The sequence below is a fragment of the Agelaius phoeniceus genome, chromosome 17 (assembly GCF_051311805.1).
Source record: "Agelaius phoeniceus isolate bAgePho1 chromosome 17, bAgePho1.hap1, whole genome shotgun sequence".
Classification (NCBI taxonomy): domain Eukaryota; kingdom Metazoa; phylum Chordata; class Aves; order Passeriformes; family Icteridae; genus Agelaius; species Agelaius phoeniceus.
In genome coordinates, this window is record NC_135281.1 from 7,644,220 (window position 1) to 7,671,437 (window position 27,218).

The 27,218-nt window shown below is 47.2% G+C and overlaps 1 protein-coding gene across 1 annotated transcript; it reads right to left on the bottom strand.

Moving 5' to 3' along the window:
* Positions 1–998: 998 nt before the first annotated feature.
* On the bottom strand, positions 999–26,991 carry SLC13A3 (solute carrier family 13 member 3). Its single transcript, XM_054644287.2, has 13 exons — positions 26,848–26,991; positions 17,503–17,768; positions 17,026–17,189; positions 12,710–12,776; positions 11,800–11,985; positions 10,839–10,964; positions 8,350–8,445; positions 6,539–6,643; positions 5,462–5,559; positions 4,126–4,238; positions 3,698–3,859; positions 3,217–3,354; positions 999–2,628 (listed from the first exon to the last, which is right to left on the bottom strand). The coding sequence occupies exons 1-13, from the start codon at positions 26,956–26,958 to the stop codon at positions 2,443–2,445; spliced, it is 1,818 nt and encodes a 605-aa protein (XP_054500262.1). The 5' UTR covers positions 26,959–26,991; the 3' UTR covers positions 999–2,442.
* Positions 26,992–27,218: the final 227 nt, after the last annotated feature.

The following is a 27,218-nucleotide window of genomic DNA, read 5'->3' on the forward strand; positions in this document are numbered from 1 at the left end:
GTCCACATGCCTTAAATCAGATCCTCTGGGGAGCCCTGGGAAATGCAGGGGCTGCTGACAGAGCTGGCAAACAGGTCTTGGACTAACCAGGTTTAGGATCCAAGTGCTTCTTACACCTTTCCCAGGTGGCCAAGGCCTCGTTGTGCACCTTGGGTAAGTCACTGGTCCCCTCTCTGCCTCAGTTTCTCCTGTTGACACAGAGATCACAACCCTGCCCTGGCTGCATTTGTGAAATTCCTCCTGATCCCTGGATAGATAATGCCATAGGCATGCCAGGACACTGAAAGTGATTTTTTGGAGACTCCTACACAAACTCTGTGGTCTCAGCTCTGCTTTAAAGCCAAAGAAAACCATCCTAGATTTGATCACCTGGGATGCACCAAGTCAGAGCTGAGACCACAAACAAACCCTGTGATCCCAACACCTGAGAGGGAGCTGGACTGGATGTTACCCTGTGGAACTGGGTGATCCAAAGCCCTTGCTGCTGGTTCTCCAGGCAGCTCTGAGCCCGTGGCTGACAGGATCCCCTGCAGCAGCAGCAGCAGCAGCAGCTCAGGGCAGTGGGACCGTGGGGCTCCATCCTGCAGGCACAGCCTGTTCCTGTTCCCTGTTTGTTCCCTGTTCCCTGGCCTGGGACAGCAATCCCGTGCTGTTCATGGACAGCTGGCTGAGAAAGGAAACTGCAGGGAGCAATTTTCCCTTCCCATTCAGCCCATCTTTGCTAAGGCATGACGAGGAGCATCCAAGCAGAACGACAGTGCCCAACCCCAGCACAGCCAAGCAGAGAGGGATTTAGGGTGTGCTCAAAGGCTCTTGAGCAGGGCAGCCCTGAGATGCTGGGCCAGGGGTTTTCCCATTGCTCCAGTGTTTAACAGTCTGCACTGCCCTCCTGCTCCTCCTGGGGAGCCACTGCCCAAATCAGGGATGAAGCTGGAGCAGGGGGAGGCTCAGGCTTTGTTTTTCTCCCCTCAAACTACAGAGCAAACAGGACCATGTGATGTGCTAACCAATGTGCTTTATTTTAAGTTTTCCACAATCATTAAGGATTTTGTTTGAACATTGAGGATTTTTTTTTTAAACTTGATTGATCAAAGTTCCACATTCAATTGGTTTTGGCGATTTCAGTTCATCCCCCTCGAGTTCCCACCTGCCACATCACCCCAAGGGGACCCCCATAGGGTAACCCCTGCAGCAGCAGCTGGTGAACACCTCCCTGCCAGCCCTCCTACCTGGCCCTGGGGGTTATCAGCAGCACAGGAGCAGGGGGATGCACTGGATCCCTACCCTGGGCCAGTTCATCTTGTCAGCTCCACCAGTTTACATTGTCAGAGAAACCGGTCCCAGCACAGGGATCCAGTCACTCACCTTCCACAAAACAAGAATCAGATCCTTTATCATTCAATCATCTATTTCAATGACTGATGATTTAAGTTTAATATTTTATATTCTTACAGAAAATAAAATAAAAATAATTGGATAAAATGGTGATTAAAATCACAGTCAATTTGCAATGCTTTCATTGAAAGTACCCACGCAATCTGATTTAAGAAGACGTTAAGAATCAAATCTATTTTTTAAGAATTGTCAATAATATTCCAATGCAACTTGTCCACTGACCTGTGACTCAGTGGGTCATTTGTGAGTGAGTCAATCTCACAGCCTAAGACTGGCCACAGTTACCAATAGTGAAACACCACTGATGTCCAAAGTTATGCCAGGAATTAATTTGGTCCCAAGCCCCCATCTGTGCACTCAGTGCAAAGAACCAGGCAGCAGTCGCTGTCCCAGGTTTTCAAAACATTGAACACGTTTGGAAACAAACTGTGGCCTTCCAGTTTCCAAAGCATGGAGCAATGCACCGAGTCCTACCAACACATCTCCTGAGTCACCCCTTCACACACAAACCTGAGGAAATGCTCTTCCTCCTCCATGAGAGAATTACTCATGAGATGGCAACGAGACCCCAGCCCTACACCCTGCCAGAATCCCCCGGCCACGCCGCCCTCTCCCCGGGCAGACTCTGACACACTCACTCACGTTGGGTTGCACATCAATAATCCAGTTGCCTCCACCCTGTTGCCAGGGCTGCTTTCCAAAAGGAGGTAGGGTATCAGAAGCTGGAGCAGCAAGGCTCATCAGCTCTCATGGGGGGACAGGCATCTACCCAAAGATGCTCCATGCTTACAGGTTGTCCAGTTAACAACCACCTGTGACAGAAGGACTCTGGGAGAGTCGGATTTGTACCTGCAAAAGGTGGGGAAAGATCTCCAGAGAAAATAACGAATGGATGTTGTGACACTGACCAGAATTTCTAGAAATAAAATTAAACCAGAAGGTCCCACACAGTGTGAGCGGCCACGTGGCTTTTCCTCCTGTGCAAGCTCTGACGATTCCAGTGCCCCAGTCCTAAGTGAGTGAGTCCTTCCCCGGGGGTGGCTTTGTTCATATTTTATTTAGTGCACTTAAAGTGACATTTTCTACAGCTGTCAAAAGTGAGGTGGCATTTTCTGCATGGATGTTGGCCCATGCAGGGAAGGTCCCCAGCTGGAAGATGCTCTTGGCCCATGTGTTCATAGCCAGGCTAAGAAGCAGAACTCCCATAAGATTCATGAGCAACCCAGTTCTTGCCTACAAAAGAAATACAAAGACAGCTGTTGAGTTTAGACTGGACATCTACAGCATGTGAAGCACGAAGCTATTTGAATGCAAACATTATAAAAATGGAAGGTTTAATTGCTGTTAATATTAGCAACATTTTAAGCAAGCTTAAAGCCACAAAGGCCATTCTGCAGCTGCTTACCAAGCTTTGATCCATCAAAAACACTAACATCTGTTTAGCCTCAGGAATGTGAGCAGGAACTGGGACTAAGCCTAATTTTACTCATAAGCTTTGTTTCACTGAGCTGGGGAAATTTTCCTGCATCCAGAAACCTATGAATGTTGAGCTGTTGACACTAGAGAAACAGTACAAGGGGCTGGGGGATGTTGACCACATTCAAGACCACTTTTGTCACCATTTGGAGCCATGGTGGCTCCAAATTTCAACTTCATGCAAGCTCCTTCCATCCTGTGCCTTCAAACACCCTTGAGAACAGCATCAGACTTCTGTCTTCTCATTTTACTACATATTGAGCACTAACAATACAGAAAAAAAAAACCTTCTTTAAACACTCAGGCTGATTGTTTTCATCATTTTATGTATCTAAAGGAACTTACCATATCCTTGACCATCAAATGTCCAGAGGAAAAGGCAATTGAGTTGGGAGGTGTTGAGACTGGCAACATGAATGCATAGGAGCATCCTATAGTTCCTGGTATCATTAAATAGAGGGGATTCACTTTCAGACGAATGGCCTGGAAAAGCAGAAAGGAACAGAAATCGGACCTTGGGGATTCGAGCTGCCAACAGATGAACCAAAGGGTGCAAACAGCCAGTGTGCTGTGCACAGCTCCATCCCACACTCTGTAATAAATAATCACATCTCTCACAACAAAGTCTGAAGGATTATTATCCTTCAGTGCCCACATTATGCTACAGGACTTGTTGCTCCCAAGGGTTTTGTAGAGCCTGAAGCCCAGGAGCAGGAAAATTCCCCAGTGCCTGTCCCAGCACAGACCCAACACAAACCCACCCACCCAAGGGGCAGGGCAAAGAGGGGGCAGAGGAGGAGCTGCTCTTGCCATGGGATGACCTTACCAGCTCTGCCAAGACAGGCAGAAAGATGATAATAGTGGCAGTGTTGCTGGCAAACTCCGTGAACAGGGCGATGACAACCGTGATGAGGATGACAGCCACGGGAGGGGGCACACCCTCCAGGGGATGCAGACGGCCTCCTATCCACACAGACAAGCCAGACTCCTGCAGAAGGGACAGAAAAAACAGGAGCCATCCTCCTGCATCCCTGCAGGGGAACTGCTCCTCTCCTAGAACTTGTCCTCAGGGTGTCTCACAGCAAGCAGCTTGCAAGGAGCTGCAGATATCTGCTGTGTATTGTTGTCACTTGGAGCTGACAAGTATGTCCTTTGAGTGTGATGACTCCATTGATAGAAGTTTTCCAAAGCCCAATGGGAGCACCAAGTGACCCCTGCTAGGATCCAACCCTGCTGGGCAGGATGATGCCTCACCTCACAGCCCTTGGCCATGGCAAAGCCTCCTCCAAGCAGCAGGATGATGTTCCAGGGCACTGTCTCCTGGGCCTTCCTCCAAGTCAGCAAGGGCTGGGTCTCTGTGTTTGGTGCTGGACAAAGAGGAGAGGCCTGTGTCAAACACCCACCCAAAGAGGAGCATCAGTCATGGCCTGACTGAATGACAGCACGAGCCTGACAGCAGCGCTGAAGCTCACTGACCATGAGTTGCTGATCAAATGCACACATGGAGTGTCTTGAGTTAGCCAGCTAAAGGAACATTTAACTTAGTATCAGATGTAAAAATAAAACAAAAAACATTCTAGCAATAAAGTTTTCTTTGAGGTTTTCTTGATTTAATATTTAATATGGGGTTAATTTTCTCTCTGTAACAGACATAAACACTGTCTTCAACAGATGGGGGTCCATAGAAGGAGGAAATTTTCTGCCATTTGAATTAAATATGTTATTGATTTTTTATTCAACAGCCAGTGAGTTTAACAGCAGAGAGCTCATCTCCCCTAAAAGCCATTTCTTAATACGTGATAAAGTGAGCTCTGTTGTATGGAAGGATGCACTAATGGGACTGAAATTTTCTGTTGAAAAAAGGCACATATTTTATCCACAGGAGGCCTGATTAAACATCTTCCTGTGTATGGACAACACAACAAATGTGCATAACTCGGAGCAGCTGCTATTTTGTTCCCACAGACCCCAGGCGATTCTCCATCATCCACAAAAGGCCTTCAGCTCTTTCTCCCCATTCAGATCATCTCTTATTCCAAGCAGTTTATGAATTGAAATTTGTATTTCATTGCTCCTCAAGAGGACTGACCCAAGACTTCAGAACCTGCTGGAGAGTTTGAGCTTTAGGAATTTAGGAATTATTCCAGAAACTGAGGAAGGGCACCTATGTCTGAGAATGGACAGCTAGCCCAGCTCTGCCCTCTCAGAGGTCCATGCTCCCTCAAAGGACAGGAGCCTTTGGGAAGTCAGACCCCAAACCTCTGTTCCACCATCAGATCTGCTGTGTAAATGAACATCATGGGTAAATGAGCACCCATTTCAGGTCACTTCATCCCACCATGGCATCAACCCTGACATCTGCATGAGCAACTGAGCCATTCCTGCCATCAGCAGCAGGGCAGTGACTGCTGAGCCTCTGCTGGTGCTTCAGATTTTTTTTAAAAAAGCCTCTCTAGGATCAAATGGCACTTGAACCACCCTGCTCCACACTGCAGCTCCAAGGGGGGACAGCATTGCTCCTTGCCCCATGCCTGCCCTGCCAGGACACAGGCAAGCACACAGCCCCTGCCTGGAGGGGTCTCCTACTCACCTTTCAGGTCAAACCACCACCTGAAGGAAGGTTTTTGTGAAGGGAAGAAGAACAGTATAATCACAATGGTGATTCCTGTAACTGCATCTGAGATAAACCTGTCCAAAAGCAGCAGAAACACTTGTAAGAAGCACAAGCCTGTAGAATTACAAAGTTTATGAGAACAGGGATTTACCAAAGAAGATTACAAGTTTCCATCAGGTTTGAACAATGCTTGTTGTTCAGAGTTCTTTTCTTTTTTAATTCCCTGTCGAGCTAATTTTCTACCATGGGTTGTGAACCCCCCAGAAAAGCTGCCCTACAAAAGTAAAAACCAAGATCTAATCCCCTCCACACTGATGTTCTGGTTTTCTGATTGCAGAGTTATAAGGACAAGTTTCCTGAGCCTATTGCAGGGAGGAAGAGAGACAGAGCCCAAACCATCTCATTTACATGAGCTCTTTGCAAAACGCTCAAACTGTCAGGTGAAAGGCAGGCTCCATCCAGTAAAAACCTTAAGCATGTGTTAGAATTAAGGAGTTATTAACTGATGAGGAAAAGGTCCATAACTACTTTATTAAGGAAACATTTATCAAACTAGGATTTTGTTTGAAAAAACCCACCAAACTATGAAAATCTCTTATTTTAAGAAATAACAACACCCTCTGAGCTCTAGCATCCCCTAACTGCTGTGTCTATTCAACTTCACAAGGTATGGTTCTCACAGGGGACACAAACTTGGCAAACAGACATGATGGCACTCAGAATCAGCTCCTGCCATCTCTTTTCAGTCTTTAGACCACTGGTGAAAACAGTGAATTGCCTAAAGAACTCAGTATTTCACTGCAAATATACCTATAAACAGCATTCCCAACTTTAAATCCTCAAACAGACACATCACAACTTCCCACCAGCTTCATGCACCTCCTACCCTAGGAGACAGAAAATGCAAAGTTGGCTCTGCTACTTGATGCTCAGTTAATTTATTCCAGGAAATCTGAGTAATAGTGTTAAGCAACACAATCAGAAACTCAGGAATGTCAGTGAATTGGAAATGTTACTGCAAAATGGCAGAGTGGAAGGAAAATAAAGTCTTACCCTGGTGCAAACAAGCTTGCCCAGCCTGGAATGAATTTGGGATCCCTGGAGAACAGCATGATTGCAAACATGCAGAAGAAGAAGAAAATTGCCTGTTCTGCAAACCTGAAATGGAAAGAAATGAGGTCAAAATGCTGATGTGCTAAAGGGGTGGATCCAAGCTGGGACAAGTATCCAGCTCCTGCTGCAGCATCTTGGCTGGGAAGTGAGGCTGATTTTCTAAAACCAGCTACAGTGACACATTGGGACAGACTGTAAATCTATTTGCAAACACTGGTGTTTGCCAGCAATAGTCTCTTATTGGAAAACATGAAGGAGAGGCAGGATGGAGATCAGGAATGCCCCAGCATGGGATGCAAGGCTGACCCTCTGACTGTGGAAGGGCCCAGCAGCTCCTCGTGGTCACTCCTCTGACCATGTCCCTCCAGGACAGCAGCCAGGGATGGTGGCACTGCAGCTCAAGCCATACAAAAGGATGACTGAGATTCAAATCATACATGAGACAGCAGGAGCAAATTCCTCCAAGGTCAAAATCTAAGCACTGTCCCTTAGACACATGACAAGCAGCAGGGTAAAAGGCAATAGCATTCACTAAGTATCTAGTGGAGTTAAGGTTTAACCAAGGTTTAAGATGATGCCTCAAAATTCTATTTAAAATCTCTCTGAGCACAGGCAAGGGCACACAAGCCCTTGGGAAGAGGCTGCTTGAGCTGATTTTTAGTTATGGGCCTGCTAATCAAATTGGTGGAGCTCAGCTTAATGGACTTTCCCACTCCTAGATCTCAAAGTGGGACTTTGATTCTTTCAGAGACATTTTGCAGGCTGCTCGATAATGTACTGAATGGAACAAATAAACCAATTGCTTTCATTTACAGCACAGGCACAGAGAGCTGCCTTTGAAGAACCACTCCATGTTCCACACAACAGAAATAATTACAATGTCAATAGCATGACACAAACATCACTGGATATTCACATCACTGGATATTCACAGCACTGCCCTGAGTATGAAAATACTATTTTACAGATGGGGAAAGACAGAGCATTTAAGGAAAAACCCTACAGTTTCAACAGTCTTCAGTAGTCTTGGCTGCCCAGAATATCAGTGGAGGGTTGGACATATGCAAGGCTGGATTTCAGCTTTTCCTGCTTCCCCCTTTTTCTTGGCATTTCTCAGAAGTCTAAAACTCATGTTTCTTTCAGCTGGTGCCTTACTCCAAAATATAATCCCCATCATTGCAGTTTGTACCAGCTTTTACTTTCCTCACTTGACTAGCATAGTTGAAGGAATTATTCAGAAAAAATAATTTGTTCCATGGCATGGATCTGACTTCTTTCTTTATACTTTCTCTGAGCTTTAAGATTTCCTAAAGTATATCCACAATCCATATCATTCATATCCATAATTTGATTCATCAGCCTTCTCAGCAAATGCCTCCTGTATGCACAAACCCTTGAAATCCAGCCTGTGTTGTCTAGCACCTATCTCACACAGAACTGGGTTTGTTCCTGGAGTAGAAAAATCATAAAGAGTAATTAAACAACCCAGCATGAATTCCCTCTATACCAGGAATGCTGTTGTTCAGAAGATTTGAGTGCAAGCTGCTATTTGCAATTATTCATGCTAGCAAAGGTGAGGAGGCTGGAGCATGCAAAAAGCAGAGTTCAGCAGGTTACAAACAGACTCAGTAGAAATATAGGTATAATTTTCTTTAAAAATCTCCATTCCCCACAGTCCTCCACTCTTAAAACAGGATATTTGCAAACCCACTGAATTTCTTTCTCATTTCTATCCCAGCTTTACAACTCACTTTGTTGGACCCAGTTTCTGGTAGTCCTCCTTTATCACCTCCTTGGCTCGGGCTTCTGCATCCACTCTTATATTTGACTTTTTTGTTTTCCAGCCCCTGCCAAGAAACACAATTATATTTTTACATGCATTTTTAAATGCCTCTGACCTAAGTGACACATAGGAAATAATGCATTTTCTATGCAGCACATGCAGGACTCAGTGTCCTTCTCCAGCACCTGCTCTTCAAGGTTCAAAGAGCTGCGCGTCTCTGGCAGCTCAGTTTGTGTTATCTTCAGATTATGAAGAGTAACAATGAAAATCTCTGCTGAGATAAAGGTAATAAGGCTTTATTTTATATATCCTTTGTCTCTGCATTCATACAAAGGAGTCTCTGCAGAGGTGAGGAAGTTTCCTCTCATTTATATTCTGAACTGTTTCCTCCAGCATGGGCTGTGATTGCCAAATGAAAGTCCCAACATTGCAGGATTTCCTTGTCTTCCTTCCAAGCAAGTTACCTACTTGGGCAGAACGACTAGGAATAGGGTGACACAGAAAATTAATCTGTCCCTTCATTTTTCAAGTCACTTGTAATTTCCTGGGTGATCCCAGGATGCTGCTGGGGATCAACAAAAAATGTGAGGAATTTCTAAGTGGCCGGGAATGTTAATGTGCTCCTGGCTAAGCCTCTTAGCCTGGCTGCACTGACTGCTCACAGTTTGCTCCTTTGCAGCATGTGTGTACAAATGATATATTCATATCTTGCACTTCATCTCCCATCACAGCCCATGACACTGAACCTGGTTTCTAACACTGTGACCTTGATTAAAACTACAACCCCAAATTTCTGTATCAGACACATCTGCCCATCCCCATGGTCCCCTGCTCTTCCTTAATTCATTTGTTGTTTCAAAGGGTGGCTGGATGTTCTATAGACATGAATGGTTGATCATTCAGAAGCTCCTGCATTTCAAGTTCCTGGCCCTTTAATTTCTTGGTTTTTGGGAGGTGTTTTTAACAGCAGCCTCATCTCAGCCAGCCCACTTCAAAAAGCTCCATTCCCCACAGCCCTCCACTCTTAAAACAGGATATTTCCAAACCCACTGAATTTCTTTCTCATTTCTCTGCCAGCTTTACAACTCCCTTTGTTGGACCCAGTTTCTGGTAGTCCTCCTTTATCACCTCAGCCTTTCAATGCCTTTTGGATTCAAGCAAAGCCCAGGTGTCCCCCTGCCTGTGCCCTGCTGCAGACACCCAGGACCTGCCCACAGAGAAACCCAGGCACCATCCCCAGGCAGCCACAGCCCAAGCACGGCTCCTGTGGAGCCTTGGCTGTACTCGAGGAGCTTTGCAGTGTCCCCTCCACCACGGGGGAATTCTGGCATCTGTGCTGGCCCAGCTATCCCAATAGAGCTGAGCCTGAGCTGGGGATGAGCCAAAGCAAACACAGAGCATCACGTCCCTGAGCTCCACAGCAGCTCTGCCTTTCCCTGGCTTTGGCCTCTTCTCTCACCTGAGGGGCTCTGGGCACGTGCCATGCCCAGGGACACGGGAATTCAGCTCTGCACAAGCCCTGGCACACGGGGAGAGCAGCACAGCTCTCAGCAGTGAGCTGGCCAAGCATCACACAGCAGCACCCAGAGCCTCCTGAGAGCCCCAGCAGCAGGACAAGGACAAGCCTTTGGCATTTTCTAGATTAAAACTTTCCCATTGATCTTTTTTTCCCCTATGTCTGAGACAATGTAAATATTTGGACACCTGTTCTTCTTTTTCCTCTCTCCCAACATTTGCATTTTAAAGTCTAAACAACAATTAAAGGCTTTTCTAAATATCACAAATTCTGTATGGTCCCTGGAGGAAGCAAGACTCTGACTTTGTTACCATCACTTGTGAGAGTGTGGAGGGGGAAAAAGATTCTCCACATGAGCAGCAGAGCAGTGCTGCAATCGCTGAAGGCTGTGCACACTGAGGGGTTGCATGTGTCCAGCAAAGATTTACTGGAAAAACATGTTATTCTCAGTTATAGATTAACACCTTGTTGTAAAATTAAGCCCTGTTGTGAAGTAACCTGTTCCAAACCCAGGTTTTTCCCCCAAGAAGAGTCTCTGTCTCTTTCATGGGGAACTAAGATTTTATCATGGTGTTCAAAGCTAGATCCTGCTTTTCCTTTTGTCATTAAAAGTCTGCCATTTACCCTCCATAGGCCAGGGTCAGGCAGTAAAACAACCTTTAAAAATTATACATTTAACTGAGTGAATACAATGCATACTCTGTACATGGATTTAATTTGGATAAAATATATGTAACTATGAGATATCTTTAAAACCTTCCTATTCTATATCAGCTTTTTAAAATAGATGACTTGCTATGGGATGGGCCTGCTAGAGTTAGTTGTAAATTCTCCCACTTTCCTGGGTGATATCAGTAGATTTAGGATGAGAAGCATGAGGAAAACATATTATAATGCTAATATAACCAGACTACATATGTGTATAGTGAATATCAACATACCTCAGGTTAATTCCTCCATACAAGATGGAGATCCATAGCCATCCCATGAGAAGAAAAATCAGCATTAAAGGAAATGCAAACATAAACCAAGAACCAAAGTTCACCACATCACATTCTGGAAAATAACTAAGCAAACGGGAAAAATCAAGTTAATGCAAGATGGGAAAGCAACCCTTCCATCCATGGGTAAACAAGCATCTGAAACCAGCAGTGCAATGTCCCACAAACCTGCCCCTGTGCATTTCCCTGTGAGTTATCTGGACATAAGGAAATGTGAGGAGTGTTGTGCTGGGACAGCTCCCAGGACACCCTGCCACCCCCATCTCACCCAGCCCAGCTGTGGAAGCCCTGGAAATCTCCCTCCAGCTGGACAATGCCTCCATGCAAAGATCCTCCTGAACACCCAGGATTAAATCTGCTACAGGAACTGCTGGAGAGTCTGGACATGAACCTGGCAGGGATGCTGCAGTGCCCAGGACAGGCTGTATGTACTGCTTGTAGAGGTCAGCAAAAGTAAGAAATACCTGTGGGCACCTGGGCTGGCACAAATCTCTGCTCCTATGCACATAGGAGGAATATTTTATGACTAAGAAGTAGTGGGTTCATTATTTTTCTTTCTGCCATACAGCAGTAGCTATAATTGCTCACAAAGCACTGCATCAAAACAGTTACCAGGTTAATTGTAGGTGTGGAGTCAAGTCCCATTAAATTCAATGGGATTAAAAGCATCAGTGAGGTGAAGCACACATGCTCCAGTTTGGCTGACAGCCTGCCTGGCTGGGCTGGAAACCTGATTATTAAATCTAAGGCTGGTGCACTCCCTGCTTTCATTCCCCAAACACTCTGGAAGGGCATGGGTTATCCAAGCCAGCACTGAGCACAGAAAGGAATTTCCTGCAGGGATGAAGGACATGTCAGTGTCCTGCAGGATTCACAAGGAGCCCAGGACAGCCTCCCATACCTCTTCAGCTGTCCCAGAAGGATGAGGTTTGGTGCAGTTCCTGTCAGCGTTGCTGTACCTCCAATGCTGGCTGCATATGGGATTGAGATGAGGAAACCTTTCCAGATGTTTGTTTTGTATTCCTCCTCCTTCTTTAAGTCTGAGAGAGCATCACTGGAAAGCTCCTTCTCCTCCGCCAGATCTTTGCTTTAAAACAGTCCAAAAGAGAATCCGGTGAAAGCCCTGGTTTAAATACAGTGCAACCACTTCAGAGCCTTGACAGAAGGAAAATTCCCAGTTTTTAGAAATCCAAGCTACCAGTGTGGTGCTCAAGGACACCTTGGGAGCTCAGTGCTGCAGAGGGGTCTGCTTGGTGAAGTGCCACATGGGACTGTCAGCCCTGCAGAGGACAGAGCACCCCCAGACCCATCCATAGGAGCTGGGGGTGCCTGTGCCTTGCCCAGCCCCTCAGCAGCTTGTAACACTGAGCACAAAGTCCACAGGACTGCCAAAAGGAAAAAGAACTAAAATTTGATAGATTTGAGGGAAGAAATATCTGTTCCTGTGTTCCTGAAAAGATGTTTCCTCCCCATCCTTGTCATCAAAGCAGGACCATCACCAGTGTGCAACTCCTGGAGGTTTTAACTCATTGGCTTCACACATTTGATGCTCCTGAGAAAACCAAGGCACAAATCCCCAGCAGGAGACACCTTTGGCTATGATTTCAGAGTGGCTGAAAAAAAACCTCTGTAATGATTTGGACATGCAGAGGGATGCTGGACACACAGAGGAGGGTTTTTATCATCAGTGATCAGGATGTTCAGTATGATCAAAACATTGCAATGATTGAATTTCAAATTCCTAACACTTGGTCTAGCTCAGGGGATAATTCTCTCTCAACTCTCTAATACAAACTTTATAGTTAACTTACTCCTCAGTACTTGCCAGAAACTGCATCTCAGTTGGTACAGTGTAAAGTTTATTCTGCTGTAAAGATGCTGAAAAAGAAAGATGAGGACTTTAAAACAGTTCAAAGCATCTAGAAAATTCTCCTTGAACCAAACAGAGGGACAGAGGAAACAACTACCATTTTAGAGGAGGGGCTGTGCAAATGAAGGGTTAGCTCACACCATGGGGATGGGGTCAGGAGATCACACCTGGCAGGGATGAAGGAGCCCTCCTCCTTCTGCCACTGCTCCAGCCCCACCACAGCACCCAGCTTCTCCTCCAACACCCAGGCACTTGGTCCCTTTACAGCCTTTGCCACAGGCTGGCCTTTGGGATCTTCTAACACAGCCCAGACTTCGAGGGTATCCCTTACCAAGCCATGAGTTTGGGGTGGGTTTTCTTGGGGGAGGATTAACTTGAATCATTCTCAGGAAGGATCACTGTTGGGCTTTGCTGTATCTGTAAGGCAGGTTTCCCAAGGCACAGCCAGAGCATTCCCTGTCACTGAGCTTCATTCCCATGGGGTGAGAATTTTACACCCTGCAGACATCTAGTGCAGTCACCATAAGGCTGCAATTCCTTCTTTAAAGACACATTTGGGGATTAGGTTTTTTGCCAGCTCCTCCAAAAGCCACCCTGACAGCAAAGACCATTCCAAGCCCATCATCCTCTCCACAAATGCCAGAGCCTGCAGGCTGAGCAGCCAGGCCCAGTACTCTGGGAGCTGCACACCCCTTGACCACACCAACCGATGGGAGAACTCAGAAATCAAAAAATAGAAATGCAACACAACCACTCTCTGTTAGCAGACCTGACTTTAAGGCTCACAGCATTTGTGGTTATGGCTTGACCTCCTGAGGCTGGGAGATGTGCTACCAAACCTCATTTTCCACATTCCTCACAGGACTGGAGCACTTGTGAGTTTTATCCACCTTCAGCCCACGTGGCCCTTCCCCATCCCTGCTGGCTCTGCTGCCTTTCCTTGTCCTCTCTGCATGGTTTTGGGTCCAGAGGTTGGTGTGCCTGCACTTCCCTGTGCTCTGCAGACAGCTACAAACAGAGAGCCCCATTCCTGCTACTGCCACCCAAACAATCCCCACATTTCTCTGCACCCTTCTTAGCCCAAAACCCAATCCCCTTCCACCCAGTGTGACCTGGATATCAAAAGCATGGAGAGAAGCCAGTGGTCAAAGTCTCTGGACCCACTCACATGTGCACCAAGACACCGTGCTCGCTCCAGCTCAGTGAACCAAGGACTTTTGCAATGTCATGTTTTACACATGGCTAATTTACTGAATTGGAGTTAATTGGCTTGGACACACACATGCTGAGCTTTCATCCCAACCTTGCCACGATGAAGGGATGTAATTAGAAGGATGAACATTAACCCATGGTTGACTGTTGGTCCCTCAATGGGTTTAGCCCAAAGGCTCTTACACTTCTGTCCCACTGAAGCCCAGTCCTGGCTCTGCAAAAACATTTCATTCTATTTCAACATTTTTAAATTTTATTCCCCTGCTAAGCTCAGACTACCAGCCCATCTGAGCAGGACCATCTGTGAGTTATTTTTTAAGGAAGAATTGCAAAGGTAACCATGCAAGGGAAAGCCAGGCATACTGCAGAGATTTTCCTATGAAAATTATAAAAAATGAATTGAAAATTATTACAGGTCCATAAGTCAGAAAAGGCCAAAGGTAACAGAGTTTGGACCCAGCTGTGCACACCTCTCACAGAGCACTATGAGGATTCTGTGGCCATTTCACAAAAATACCTCATATACCTTAGAGGCAGAAATGCTTTTCCTAGATAATTTTTGCTTAATGACATTTTTTACTGTTTCTAAAAGGTTTAAAAGACCTGAAAAGGACTATTTCCACTTTTCTTGTGATTTTTGCCTGGAGATATTTAAGGTGCTCAGAGAAATGAAACATTGCCAATGAGGGGCTGGTTAGTGGGCAGAAGCAGAGAGAGGTCAGGGCCACTGGCACAGCAACTTCCAGCTTGTCACACACCTGTTGCTGGAGATGTCAGACAGAACTGCAGGGCTCACCTCCAAAAGGAAAGTTCTAGATGCTGAAAAATGTCTGTTGGTGTTAAATTTATAACCTTGCTTTGATCCACCAAAAGCAGCTGGGACTTCAGCCACCCAACCTCACTGCCTGCTCTCCTGCATCAGAAGCCAAGCGTGTGAAAATGAACAAATCATTACACTCAGTTTTAGCTGTCAATGACACAAGAAAATAAATATTTGCTGATATGTAACATGCTGCCCACATGGTTGAGCATGGACATAAGTGACCAAAATCTTGATATTCTCTCATCAGGAAGAAAGTGTCACCAGCTGATCAGAGATCACTTAAATTCAGGCTTCATGTGTGCAAGCAAAGTCCTACACAAAACTGGTTTCATACACTTGTTGAATTTTTTTGCTGCGAGTCAAATGCTTTGAAATGTCACATATTCTTTATTATATTTTAAATTGTTATTTTTAACTACCCAAATATTTTTTTTTTGCCTCATGGACTCTACCACAGTGTTATGAAACCAAGTCAATTGGCAAACTGATCTTATCACATGCCATTGTACAAGTTTTCTTGCACATACAGCTCCTTTCACAAATTAATCTTTTTTGAAGCACAGATCACAATTCAGATAGATCATAAACATTTAATAACCTATGAAATGAGTATATCTTTTTCTCATCTGCACATCTCCACTCCTAAGTGTAATGTGAGATTCATCACTTTTTCAAGGAACTCAGCTTTGCTCATCCATTCAGAAAGATTACAGAAAAGGATGAGTCTGCCTTGGGACACTAAAGTTCAAATAAAAAGTCTACATAAAAATGCAGATTTTGATGCATGAAATGTACATTTTACAGGTGATTCCTCCTTTGTTCGTATAATAAATAAACTTTTGAAAGCCTTTATCTCAAAAAAAACCACAAAAAAAACCCCAGACATAATCACACCATCACATGATATTTGCAAAGCATCACTTTATTCATTCTTCTACCTGCATGCCCCTCCTTTGCCTTTTCTGGTTTCTCTTACCACTGCAAGTGTGAGTCAAGGATGTTAATTCTGTGCTTAACAGTGTCTAGGACAAGGTGGGGAATCTTCCTTTTATGTGTTCCCAAACTCTACTGTACTTACAGCCACAACTACACAGTCAGTTTCAGAGGCTGGAGACAAAAAGGTTAAAAGCAGACTGACAAGACACAGAACAGGAAATTATAGCAAGGAAATCAGTGAGGTTGATTTTAATAGATGTGAATAGTCAAAAATTCATAAAGCAAACATGGTAAAGCAACCTGGAGTGCAAATATCTCATAATTGCTGAACATCAATGATGAATGATTAACTATATCTTTATTAGATGTGCACATGTTTGAGCCTTCTCCTGGGGACTCCTTTATCTGCCTTAGGACTCAGCAGGAACTAAGAAGCCATTGCTTTTAAATCACAGAGGCAGATGAATTACTAATTAGTGCAAGAAGAAGCAGAAGAAGAAGCTGTGAGTACTGCTCCAGCTACCAACAATAGCTGCAAAGGGGGTGTCAGGATGTCATTTCTGGATTGCTGTTTCTCATCACTGTCTGCCAGAAGCCCAAAGTTCTGGTGATTTCCTTGTGAAGAGAGGGCTGGAGAAAGGTCTTACCTGGCCACATACCCCTGACCTATCCTCAACCTGCTCAGGAGCAACACCACACAGCAACATGGAGATGGAAAAAATCACAAAGCACTTTAGAGACAGATATTTCACCTGCCAGCCTTCCCCTGAGTCCCCTGCTTTCTCCTCCAGCTCAGGCTCCAGTTCCATGGCTGAACAAGCAGGAAAACAAGAGAACACACAGGTCCCAAGTGCACAACAGCTCTGTGTGCCACAGGGAGGGACCCCACTCATCACCTGCCCTATCTACAGCCCTCCCTGGCTCCAGCTATCCCCACAGCATCCCTACAAATCCCACCACCACTGTGCCACAGAGCTGGACTTTAACCTGTGCCAGCAGCAGCTTTATGGAGCAGGTTGGCTGGGCAGCACCTCTTTTTGCTTTTCCAGGCCACTCATAAGCATTGCCTCCTGCATGACATGAGAAAAGGGCAGGTAAAAGGGAGTTTTCTGCCAATATTCTTCCACCATGGGAATAAAGGGTGCAGTAAAGGGGGACCAGCCCTGAGATTGAGCTGCAAGCTAATGAACATGGTATTTGTGCCAGTAAAGTCAATAAAATGGGGCAGATTTGAGGGCAGCAGGGCAGACCTCAGCTGGCTTATACTACTGCCCTGTCTCAATTACCTTGGTTTTCTTCATTTTCCCTGTTCATATCCTTAGATGTGTCTTTCTCCCCAAAGAGGCTTTTTAAAATTGCATTTGCAATTGGAAGCATCATAGCAGTGGAGGCAGTGTTACTTAACCACATGGACAGGAAAGACGTTGTCAACATCATCCCTAAGATTAGTCTGAAAGAGAGAAAAAAGGAAAAGCTGAATTTCTTCAGTTTGGCAAGTTCTCTGACACATTGGGAGGAAAAGCTCATGTGCAGAGACAACAAAACCAATACCAAAAAGGATTTCTATGACTCTCCTGAAACTATATGAGCACAAGTATGGGACTGACCCAAATGATTCTCCCTGTGCTGCACTGGCCCAGGGGCAAACAGCTGAACAAATGGAGAAAAGGGGGTGTGGGCAGCCCCTACTATTGGAGCAGCACAGCAGAGCCTCTTCCCAAGCCCCTGCAGCTCACAGCCCCAGGGAGAACCCCCATAGTCACCTGGCTGGCTGCACTCCCACCAGCATGAGCACCCGGAGGGCAATCCTGCGGTGTAAATTCCACTCCTCAATGGCCGAGGCCATGATTAAACCACTCAGGAACAGGAAATTGGTGTCTAAAAAGTATTGTGGGCAAACTTTGTTAGATGGGAGGATCCCCAGGAAGGGAAAGAGGACGATGGGCAGCAGAGCTGTCACAGCCAGGGGCAGGGCCTCGGTGCACCAGTACAGGGCCATCAGCAGGATCACATAGAGGCATCTTCCTTCCTGCAAAAGGAGGAGAGGGAAAGTGAGATGTGGCATTACAGAGACATCTTGGCACTTGGAGACGCTTAGAGAAGCAAAATGTTCCAGTTACTCCCTTAAGGATACAGTACTTCTCCCAGATCATTTCCATCAAGTACAACATCCAACCTCCTATATTGTGTAAGAATTTCAGGACTGATCTGAGACCACAGCAAAACCAAAAACCTCCTTGACTGCCTGATCTTCCCACGTGCTTGCAGGCATCAACCAAGGAATCTGCCCCACAATACTGAATTAGGGCTGGCATTGCTGCTGACATGCTCAGGTGTCTGACCCATTTAATGTTTGTGCTTTCCCTACAAGTTCCGCAGACCGTGCTCTGCACAGCTATGCAAAAACAGCCTCGGGAGATGGATGCCCCCCACATTTGCAATAGGCAGCACTCAGAAAGGATTCTTTTCTTGGATCAGAGTCTCCCAAGAGATTTATGAGAGCCCATTCCATGGGAAGGGATCCCAGTCCCTACGGAAATCAGTAAATCAAGCACCCTGGTGTCACAGCACTTCCTGTGGGCTGCATCGCTCAGCATCACCCCGGCCTTGGCCAAGGCTGGCAGGAGCCCAGGGTCCCCAGGCCACAGTGTGAATTCACCCATCCACCCAGGAGGCACAAACTAGACCAAAGCCATTTGTCACCACAGCCAAAACAATGAGCAATGGGAGGAAGTCGGGAGAGCGGCCCCGAGCCCAGGACGGGAGAGCCCAGGGCAGAGCTGAGCTGGGTCACAGCAGGGCTGAACAGGGACATTGTCAGCAAGCACAGGCAGAGTGCCCGCTGCACTATAAATAACTGCTGAGCATCACTTGGAGGCCACAGAACTATTTATTTTATCACTTTTCCATCTTGTTGTGCAGGTTGAATCGCTACTCAAAGGCATCTCTGTGCCTCTGCTGGGACCTTCCTCCCCTGGGCTTCTGAGGGGGAGACGAAGGCTCTGCGCCCTGCCAAGGCTGGGGACTGTGGGAGCTCCATTTTGGGGATAATGTGGCCTCAGCCCCATCATTTGAGGGCTCAGCCAGGCAGCAGAGCAGGTACAGCATAGCCACCACCTGCCTGTTCACCCACAAACAATTTGCTGCAGGCCTCGGCTGAAGGAGGTCAAAACCAACATGGATTCATGTTCACTACATCTGCAAGTGAAGGTTTGAAAGGTGGACAAAATGACAGATTTCCTCATTTTGTTTTAGCACCCAGGCTTTGCATTGGCAAGGGGTGCTACTAGCAAGGCCCCAGCACTTCAGTGCACGTGGAAACATGAGCACAGCAGAACTGAGTGTAACTGATTTTTTTTTTCATACATTAATTGTAGCAGTGTCAGTGCCTCATATGAAGCGCCTAGGATCTGGATTTAAAGATGACTTTCAGACCTAATTTTGGATGCCAGTAAAATGACATATGAGAGTGTGTGAAGCAAAACCCTCAGGCTCAGCCCAGCCCTGGCAGCTCTCATGAGCTCCCTGTGCTTCATTTCCCCCAAACCAGCAGGACCAGAGCAGCAAACCTGGCAGTGCTAAACTGTACAAAAATAAAGAATCACGGTTTCAAGTGTTTGCCACCAGATTAGTGATTCAATTCCTGTGCCAACTGATAATTCCTCTTTACTATGGTTCTTTTTAAATGCCAAATAAATAGCTTTGCTCTCATTAAGCTCTCTTCCATTTGATTTCCAAAGGCCATATGGATAATTTTTTTCTCTCACTGGCAAAATATTCTTCAGTTTGCCACAAGGAAAGTTGCACCAAAGTCAACTTCAAAATAAAGACACTTTAGCTCTTACTGGAGTAGAGCAACTGAAAATATTTAACAATGACACAAGAGCATATCAGTGAAGGCTTTAATTGACTTTACAAAATAGATGATGTACAATTTAGAAAACTAATTATAAGTAATGGAGATTTCTTCTCCAGTGTATGGAAAATGTTCTGGAAAACACTGCAATGAGACACAGCATCAATCTAATAACTCCTCTTCACTGCAAGATCAAAAGCCAAGGGGTAAAAATGAAACAGGGCAGAAAGAACTGCTGTGTGAGAGGCTTCCCTGAATTTTTGAAACCTATATGGATCAACAGGAAATCACTTGAAGAAAGCAGTAGTACTGTTTATCCAATTTATTCTACCCTAAAAGAGGACATATTGCAGCTATATTGGTTTTTGAGATGGGACCACCGTTGAACAAAAAAGGAACAAAACCAATCCACAATAACTTCAATTTCAAACAAGTATTCTGCAGAATTTAAAAAAAATCAATAAAATGGAACAAAACTCTATATGAAATTGAAAGCTTTTTGATTTCAAGATATTTTGCAAATGTTCATTAATTGATGTCCCCAGTGTTTGGTATGTTTGGTTAGCACACAAGCAATTAATGCTAACAAATGTCAGGAGAATGGTCCTTTGGGGATTTGGCCAAGGGTGCCCCTGGACAGGCTGGGCTGAACTCACTGCTCTGTGTGGCACCATCACCTCCACATCTTCATCCTTCCATCCCTTGGCTGCATCCTTGTCAGGACTCCTACTACTTCTTGTATCTCCCTGCAGCTTTGTATTTACATTTTTCAACAGAATTCTCTCAAAGTTCATGGTGGCACATATGGACTTTAAAATGGATCTTGTGATCAGGTTAATTTTATAGCCACTTAATGATTTCCAGGAAAGCACTTGTGGCTCTGGACTGCAGCAGCTCTTTCTTCCTGTTGCTCAAGAGCCTTGGGATCGACCTCTGCCCCTCCAGATACAGATGCTGTCCTTGCTGCACTCAAGCACTGGGGATTTTCCACGCTGGGGGACCTGCTGAGCTGTGGCAGGGGAAGCCAAGGCACGAGGTTGTCTCCTGTAGCCTCTGGGAAGGGCAGATGAGGCGCCCCAGGGAAAGGAGGCTCTGGCAGGGAATGTGGGTCAGGTGAGGGGAGCGGGCTCAGCCGGGCACAGCACTGGGGCACAGGGACAGCCTGAAAGGGACACCAGGACCTTCAGCTGGGCCTTGTTCCCCATCAGACCCACTGCCCACAGCTTCCCCACCCAGCAGACTCAGTGCTCAAAGCAGCCCTGCCTTGGCACTGCCAAATTCTGGGTTTTCTCCATCAACCCCTGAATGCTGCATGGTCATCACAGCCCCATCAGCCACACAGGCTCCCCACCACCCTCTAACCAGGTAAAAGAGTGGCAGACAGGGCTCCTCCAGGACCTTGATACCAACACCAAGAGAGATTTTGGCTGAATTGGAACTTTTCAAGTCCTTTTATCCCTCTGCTATCACCAAGAAACATCCTACCTGTGATATCCAGAACTGCCTGGAGCAGAAAACAAGCACTGAGTGTTGTCATGGCACAGCTGTGACTGTGCTACCAGCCCCACTGTGCCTGTTCTCCAGCAGGATGGATCTGGGAATCTGATTCCTACCAACCCAGCTCCTGCAAGCATTATGTAATCTGGACTCAGCCCAAGCCCTGTTTACCAGCCTCCCTGCCAGTGCAGTCCTTTTGCTCCTGCTGGCTATTTGCAGAGTGGCTAGAAAGGGGCCAGTAACACCGGGCCACAAAGCTGCAGGAGCTTCAGGGAATCTATTTTCCTCTGCTAAAATGACATAAGGCTTATTAAACACTTTTATTTGAACTCCTTGAGGTATTTTGTAGTTGCCAAAAAAAATCCACCTCTGTTTTAAAATGAGACAGCTGAAGCTCAGATAAAGTGGGCAAATTGAGTGTGTGGCAGAAAGTCACCAACTCAGCAAAGAGCAGCCTGGAAGGCTCTTCACTGCTCTTGTCAACTTTCACACAAATACCACATTTATCACTTGGCTGTGGGTAGCCAGTCCTGCGGCTGTGTTGAGCTAATTACATATTATGATCTCCCATCTTCTTTTTTTTTTTAATACTTCCCAAGGGAGGCTACAGATCAGCCTGGCATGTGCTCAGCATCCCTGGTGATCTCCATCTGTACTGGGGCTTGTAGAAACACACCCACTTTATTGGTACACAACAAACTCTTCAGGCTCTTGAAAAGTTATTGTATGGAAGTTATCTGAACTTACAGATTTTAAAGTAGCCAGGGTTAGATGTATGAAATTTTAAATGTCCATTTAGTTACTGTCACAGTAAAAATATTTATTATCAGTCAATTTCTTAGACTGTAGGATTGCACTATCAGAATTTTGCTCAGTATAGAACATAGAGAAATGGAAGAAATCCCTGGGCAGGGTGTTGAGGGTGATGAACACAAATGTTGTAATCTGTTGCCAGATGGACAGTGCAGAAAAAGCCACATTCTGTTTTATATGCAGTTGTGTTTTCCAATTTATACTAACTCCTGTCAATAAAGATTTCCCTTTCCCCCAACCCAAGAATTGCTGCTTTCACACCCTCCCAGTGCCAGCTTGCTCTTTGCCAGGCTGTCCCTCTCTCTGGATTGAAGCTCACAGAGAATGTGGTAAAATGCAGCCACTGTACCTTCAGTTATCCCCCTCTTTCCCCACTGAAGTTCTTGCTCTCATCTTTTATCTGACTATTGCTTCTAGTTCTGTGAAACTGGCCTTCCCAAATCACCACACACAAACACTGCAGGGATGTACTTTGTATATGAAATGTAAAACCAGGCTGCAATCACTTATTTCTCCTGCCAGGCTGCTCTCTAGCCTGTTCCCTGCCTGTCCATGCTCCTGCTCTGTTCTCCTGACAGGATCCAGCAGGCAGGACAGCCCACTCCCATCCCCTTTGTCTACCTTTGCATCACCCCTCTTCCCACAAAGACACCCTTCATCACCCTTCATGCTCTTTGCTCTCCAGGGCAAGCAGTGTCATTTTTCTTCTGGAAGATCTTAAAGTCTCCTGGTACTAACCAGGAGGACCCATCACCATCATCCAAGCTAATTTTGAATTGCTCCATGGCCACTGAGGAAGTCAAGTCTGTTTTCTGAAGGCACTGGGCCCTATTTGCCTGCTCAGAGCTCCTTTTAGCAGATTTGGCTGCCTCAGCTGTTACCAAGCCAAGAGGCTGTAGACATTGAGTTCATTAGAAGCTGTTGGAACAAGCTCTTTGCACAGCTCATTAAAAGTGCCCCCATGCCCCCTTCCAGCAGAACAGTTCCTCCAGCCCCTCCTGCCCTGCCCCAGCTCTTTGCAATCATTCACAGCCCCCCAAGCAGGGGGGTCACAGGCACTCCCACTCACGGGACAAATATTCAGCCATTTCAGCAGCAACCAGAGCAAGAGGTGACACACAGACCCCTGTGCAGAGAACTGGCTCCACACAGAGCATTTCCTTCTGCTGCCTGATGTGGTGGGCACAAAGCACTGTTCCAGACACAGCTTGGGGAGCACACCCTGAGGTCTCAGCAAACACACCCACAAAGCAGAAATTTCATTCCTCTATTTAGCAGAAAGGAGGCTGCAGACAAAACCATTTACACCAGCCTCCCTCTACACAACCACCACCTACAGAGGCCATCAATTTTAATTGCCCATTAAAAACAAGGGCAATTAACAGCAGCAGTGGCAGCCCTGTCACCATCCCTCTGCGAAGGGACTCACATAAGGATCTGGAGAAAAACCACTGCAGAGTGACAGCTGGCAAGAGCTCTAATCACAGCTTGAAGATGTGAACACTGGAGTCCATCACCAGTGAGCAAGAGCAGACCTGATGGATGATTTTTCTCTTTTGTGTTTCCAGGGGGATTTCACTTAAGTGTAGGGAAAACCCACTGCACCCACATCCTAGGGCATCACTCAGAAAGGACATACTAACCCAAGGAGCCACAGCCTGTTGTGTTCTATGACTTTAAGTCATGAGTTCCTGGTCTCCAGATCCAAGTGAAATGTTGCCCATGAAATGAAAGCTGAGGTGGCTTTTTATGGTAGAAATCCTTTGGGTGATTAAAATTGCAGAGCATCCCAGTAGGGAGTAAATGGTGACATGATGTGAGAACAGATTTTTAACATCGACAGAGAGGAAATTACTGCAGAGGTGCCTGTAAGACACATTCTCACAAGGGAAGGCTCATCCTGAGACCAGCAGAGGCTGAGCCTCACGGCTTCTCCTCTCCTACCAGTTTCTGTTGCACCGTGCCAGGCAGCATTCCAACATCCCAGCAGGAGCACAGGGCTCTCTCTCCAGCTTGTCCAACACCCCCGTGTTGCAGATGCACGAGCACTCGGCAGCATCCCGGCTGTTCCAGTGGCTGCACATCACCAGCACTCCTCCTGCCCCAGCCTGCTGTCCCTGGATGCCCTGCCTGGGACAGGCTCCCAGTGACTCCAGCACAGCCCAGCCAGTTGAGTTCTCGCTGGCCACCTGCAGCAGCTCTCACGAGCTGGCTGCCCAGGAGAGGCCAGGCTGGGCTGCAGTCCCGTGGCAGGACAGACGGACGCCTGACCGGCGGTGCAGCGAGGGCATGCAGCCTTTGCCATCACGTGCCAGGGCGACTTCCACACTCTGCCACCCCTGATCCCCTGCCTGCTGACCCTGTTCCTCCCCCTTGCTGCTCTCAGTGTGGTTAAAAGCATAACCTGCTCCTTCCCCTCCCACAGCCCCTCACGGCTCGGGCTGCGGACAGGGGGTCAGGCGAGCTCCAGACGTCAGAACTTAATCCCCTGTTGATGCAACAGCAAGTTTCTTTTCTTGTTGAACAAGTGAGAGAGTTTAGTGTTGAAACCCTGGATGAATCATTGACCCCTGAACATGAACAGATACAATGGTGTACAGGAGTTAGCAGCCACAGGTTCCCCCTACGCCAAACCTTGGGAGAACCTGGGGAAGCTGCAATTTGTACTTGCTTGAAACACTCACTCATGTGAGCATCCAGAATTTGACAGGCACCAGCCAGTGGCACTGCTACCACCTGTGGTGCTTTAAAATCCATGGAGAATGAAGAACAGGTGAGCAACAGAGCAGCCAGCTCTGCCAGGGTCCCCTTCCATCACCACAGCTGTACCCCTGCTTTGCCACCCGCTCGGCTGCAAACATTTCCACTTTCCCAACACCATTTTTTCTTCAATAAAACAGCATTGATCAGACCACCCTCCCCATGAGGTCCTCCATGGACTGCACCCTAGAGTGGGCTACCAGCTCACTCTGGGAGCTGAGTGGGAGCGAGCAGCACCATTACACCACAGATAAATTTTTTAGTTCTGTACACATACAGAAATCCCTTTCCTGAACATCCAAATCCTTGTACAGCCTGTGTAACACTACACACTTCAACCAGCACACAGAGCACCAAGATCAAGGCCCTTCCCACAGTGCTGGGTTCATCTGTGATTTCTTCTCACTATTAACCACTGCACAAAAACAGACATGAGCTTGCACTTAGCATACAGTGCACCTCCTCCCTCTCTAATCCTATCTCACAATTTTAACAAGTGCCAAAGCCAAACAGGATGCTATTAAATGACTTGAAGTCATTTGTTCAGCTATTGAAAATTAATGCAGAAATGTAACTATTCAGTTATGAATCTGCAAGGGAATTTAGTACCTGTTGTACAAGGTGTTTCCTACTCCTTGAGGGAGACATTCAACACAGTCCTATTCATAACTCAGCCAACAATACAAAACAGAGGAAAAAAGTGACATTAAATCCAAAGAAATGTCTCCTTTAATATATGGTGTCATTAAATAAAGCAATGGTCAATCTATTTTATTTTTTAATTTAACAAGTGTATTTTGTATCTCAAAGGAGAAGGTTTCACCTGACAAGCACTGAACAGGCAGAACTAAGTGCCAGCTCTGTGTCCTTACAGCTCCTAAACTATTCCACGTTTTACTACATACTGATCATTACTTATTTTAAGTCATTCTCAAATGGATCTGAGTCAGAACATGAGGGTGAAATCTGGCTCACGCTGAAGTCAATGATGCAAAAAAAGTCCACAGGGCAGTGAAGACATCCACAGTGTCTTCATTGCCCTCTGGACTTCCACCCAAGGCTCAGAGGTTCCTGGTGCACAAGAGCTGTGCAAAAAATTCCTCCAGCCCCCAAAGCCTTGCCGCAGATTGCTTTATGTGCAGCTCATCACATGCTAAAGCACAAACCTTCGGAGGAGACCAGTTTCCACCTTTACAAAACAGCACTTATCTTACTCGCAAAGCCTTTTCAGCCACAGCACCAAAGTGCCCCGAGAGTCCCCCACAGCGGGGCGGGCACTCGCAGCCCTGCGGCACAAACGGCAGCGCAGCTCCGCAGCTCCCGGTCCCACCGCCACTGCCATCGCTCAGGGGATGCGCCAGCGGTGCCAGGTAAACTCCCAGCGCCGGGCACTTACCTGCTACCCCAGCCCTGCAAAGCCCCGCCCCGGCTGATGCTGGTCTTGCCTCAGTTTCCCCAGATGCCATTTGGGCACTACTGATAAAAGTTACATGGCGCTTGGGCACCAGCAAGAAGCACTGATCATTGCCACTGAGCTCGAACTGATACGATCCTCCTTCCTCCCAATGTCCATATAAGAAACATTAAACGGAATTCACGTTACCTATCCCTTCTTCCCCCTATAAACCCGACATGACTGCAGGACGCCCCATCCATTCGCACTTTAAGTTGCAAAAGGGCGAGGAGTTGTGCAGCCCAGGCTCTGCTCCATGCTCAGGCAGCAGGGTGACGCTCTCGAGAGGCGAACACCGCTGCTGCTGAGGCAAGAGGTGGCACGGAGCCCCCAGGCTGTGTCCCCGATCCTCCCAGGGTGGAACGCCGCTCCACACACTCGGAGCTCCCGGTGCAGCATCCCCGGTGTGCTCTCCCGCTCCGTGTCCCGCAGTCAGTCTGTGCCCGTGCCCCGCTCCGTGCCCCGCACTCTGTCTGTGCCCGTGCCCCGCACTCTGTCTGTGCCCGTGTCCCGCAGTTCTGTCTGTGCCCGTGCCCCGCAGTTCTGTCTGTGCCCGTGTCCCGCAGTTCTGTCTGTGCCCGTGTCCCGCAGTTCTGTCTGTGCCCGTGCCCCGCTCCGTGCCCCGCAGCCTGTCTGTGCCCGTGCCCCGCACTCTGTCTGTGCCCGTGCCCCCCGCCCCGCAGCGGGGTCCCAAGCCCGCAGTGCCCACCCGGGGTCCCCCGGCGGTACCTTGGGGGGGAGGCTGAGCAGGACGGGCACCAGCGCCAGCGGCGCGCACAGCAGCACCACGAACCTCCGCACGCTCCACGCCTTCTTCACCAGCGCCCCCAGCGCCGCCATCCCGCGCCCATCGCCGCGGCCACCCCGCGCCCCCGCTTTATCCCCCGGGAACGGCCCTCCCGGTGGGCGGCACCCCCCCGGGACCCCCCGCCCTTCTCCGCCCCGCCTCGCCCTCCGGGAGGGGCCCCGCACCGCCCCACGGCGCTGCGCCCCGCTATACCGCCTCCTATCCCCGATACCCGCCCTTTATACGGCCCCTACATCCCCCTCCTTTCCCCCACCTCACCGTTTCCCAGCCTTTTTTCTTTTTCTTTTCTTTT

Excerpts from the sequence above, each read along its gene's own strand:
- SLC13A3 (XM_054644287.2), bottom strand. The coding sequence starts at position 26,958 with ATGGCGGCGCTGGGGGCGCTGGTGAAGAAGGCGTGGAGCGTGCGGAGG. Across the intron at positions 17,190-17,502 it reads GTGGGAGTGCAGCCAGCCAG|ACTAATCTTAGGGATGATGT; the intron begins GTGACTATGGGG and ends TCTCTCTTTCAG. Across the intron at positions 10,965-11,799 it reads CTTCTGGGACAGCTGAAGAG|TTATTTTCCAGAATGTGATG; the intron begins GTATGGGAGGCT and ends CCGTTTGCTTAG.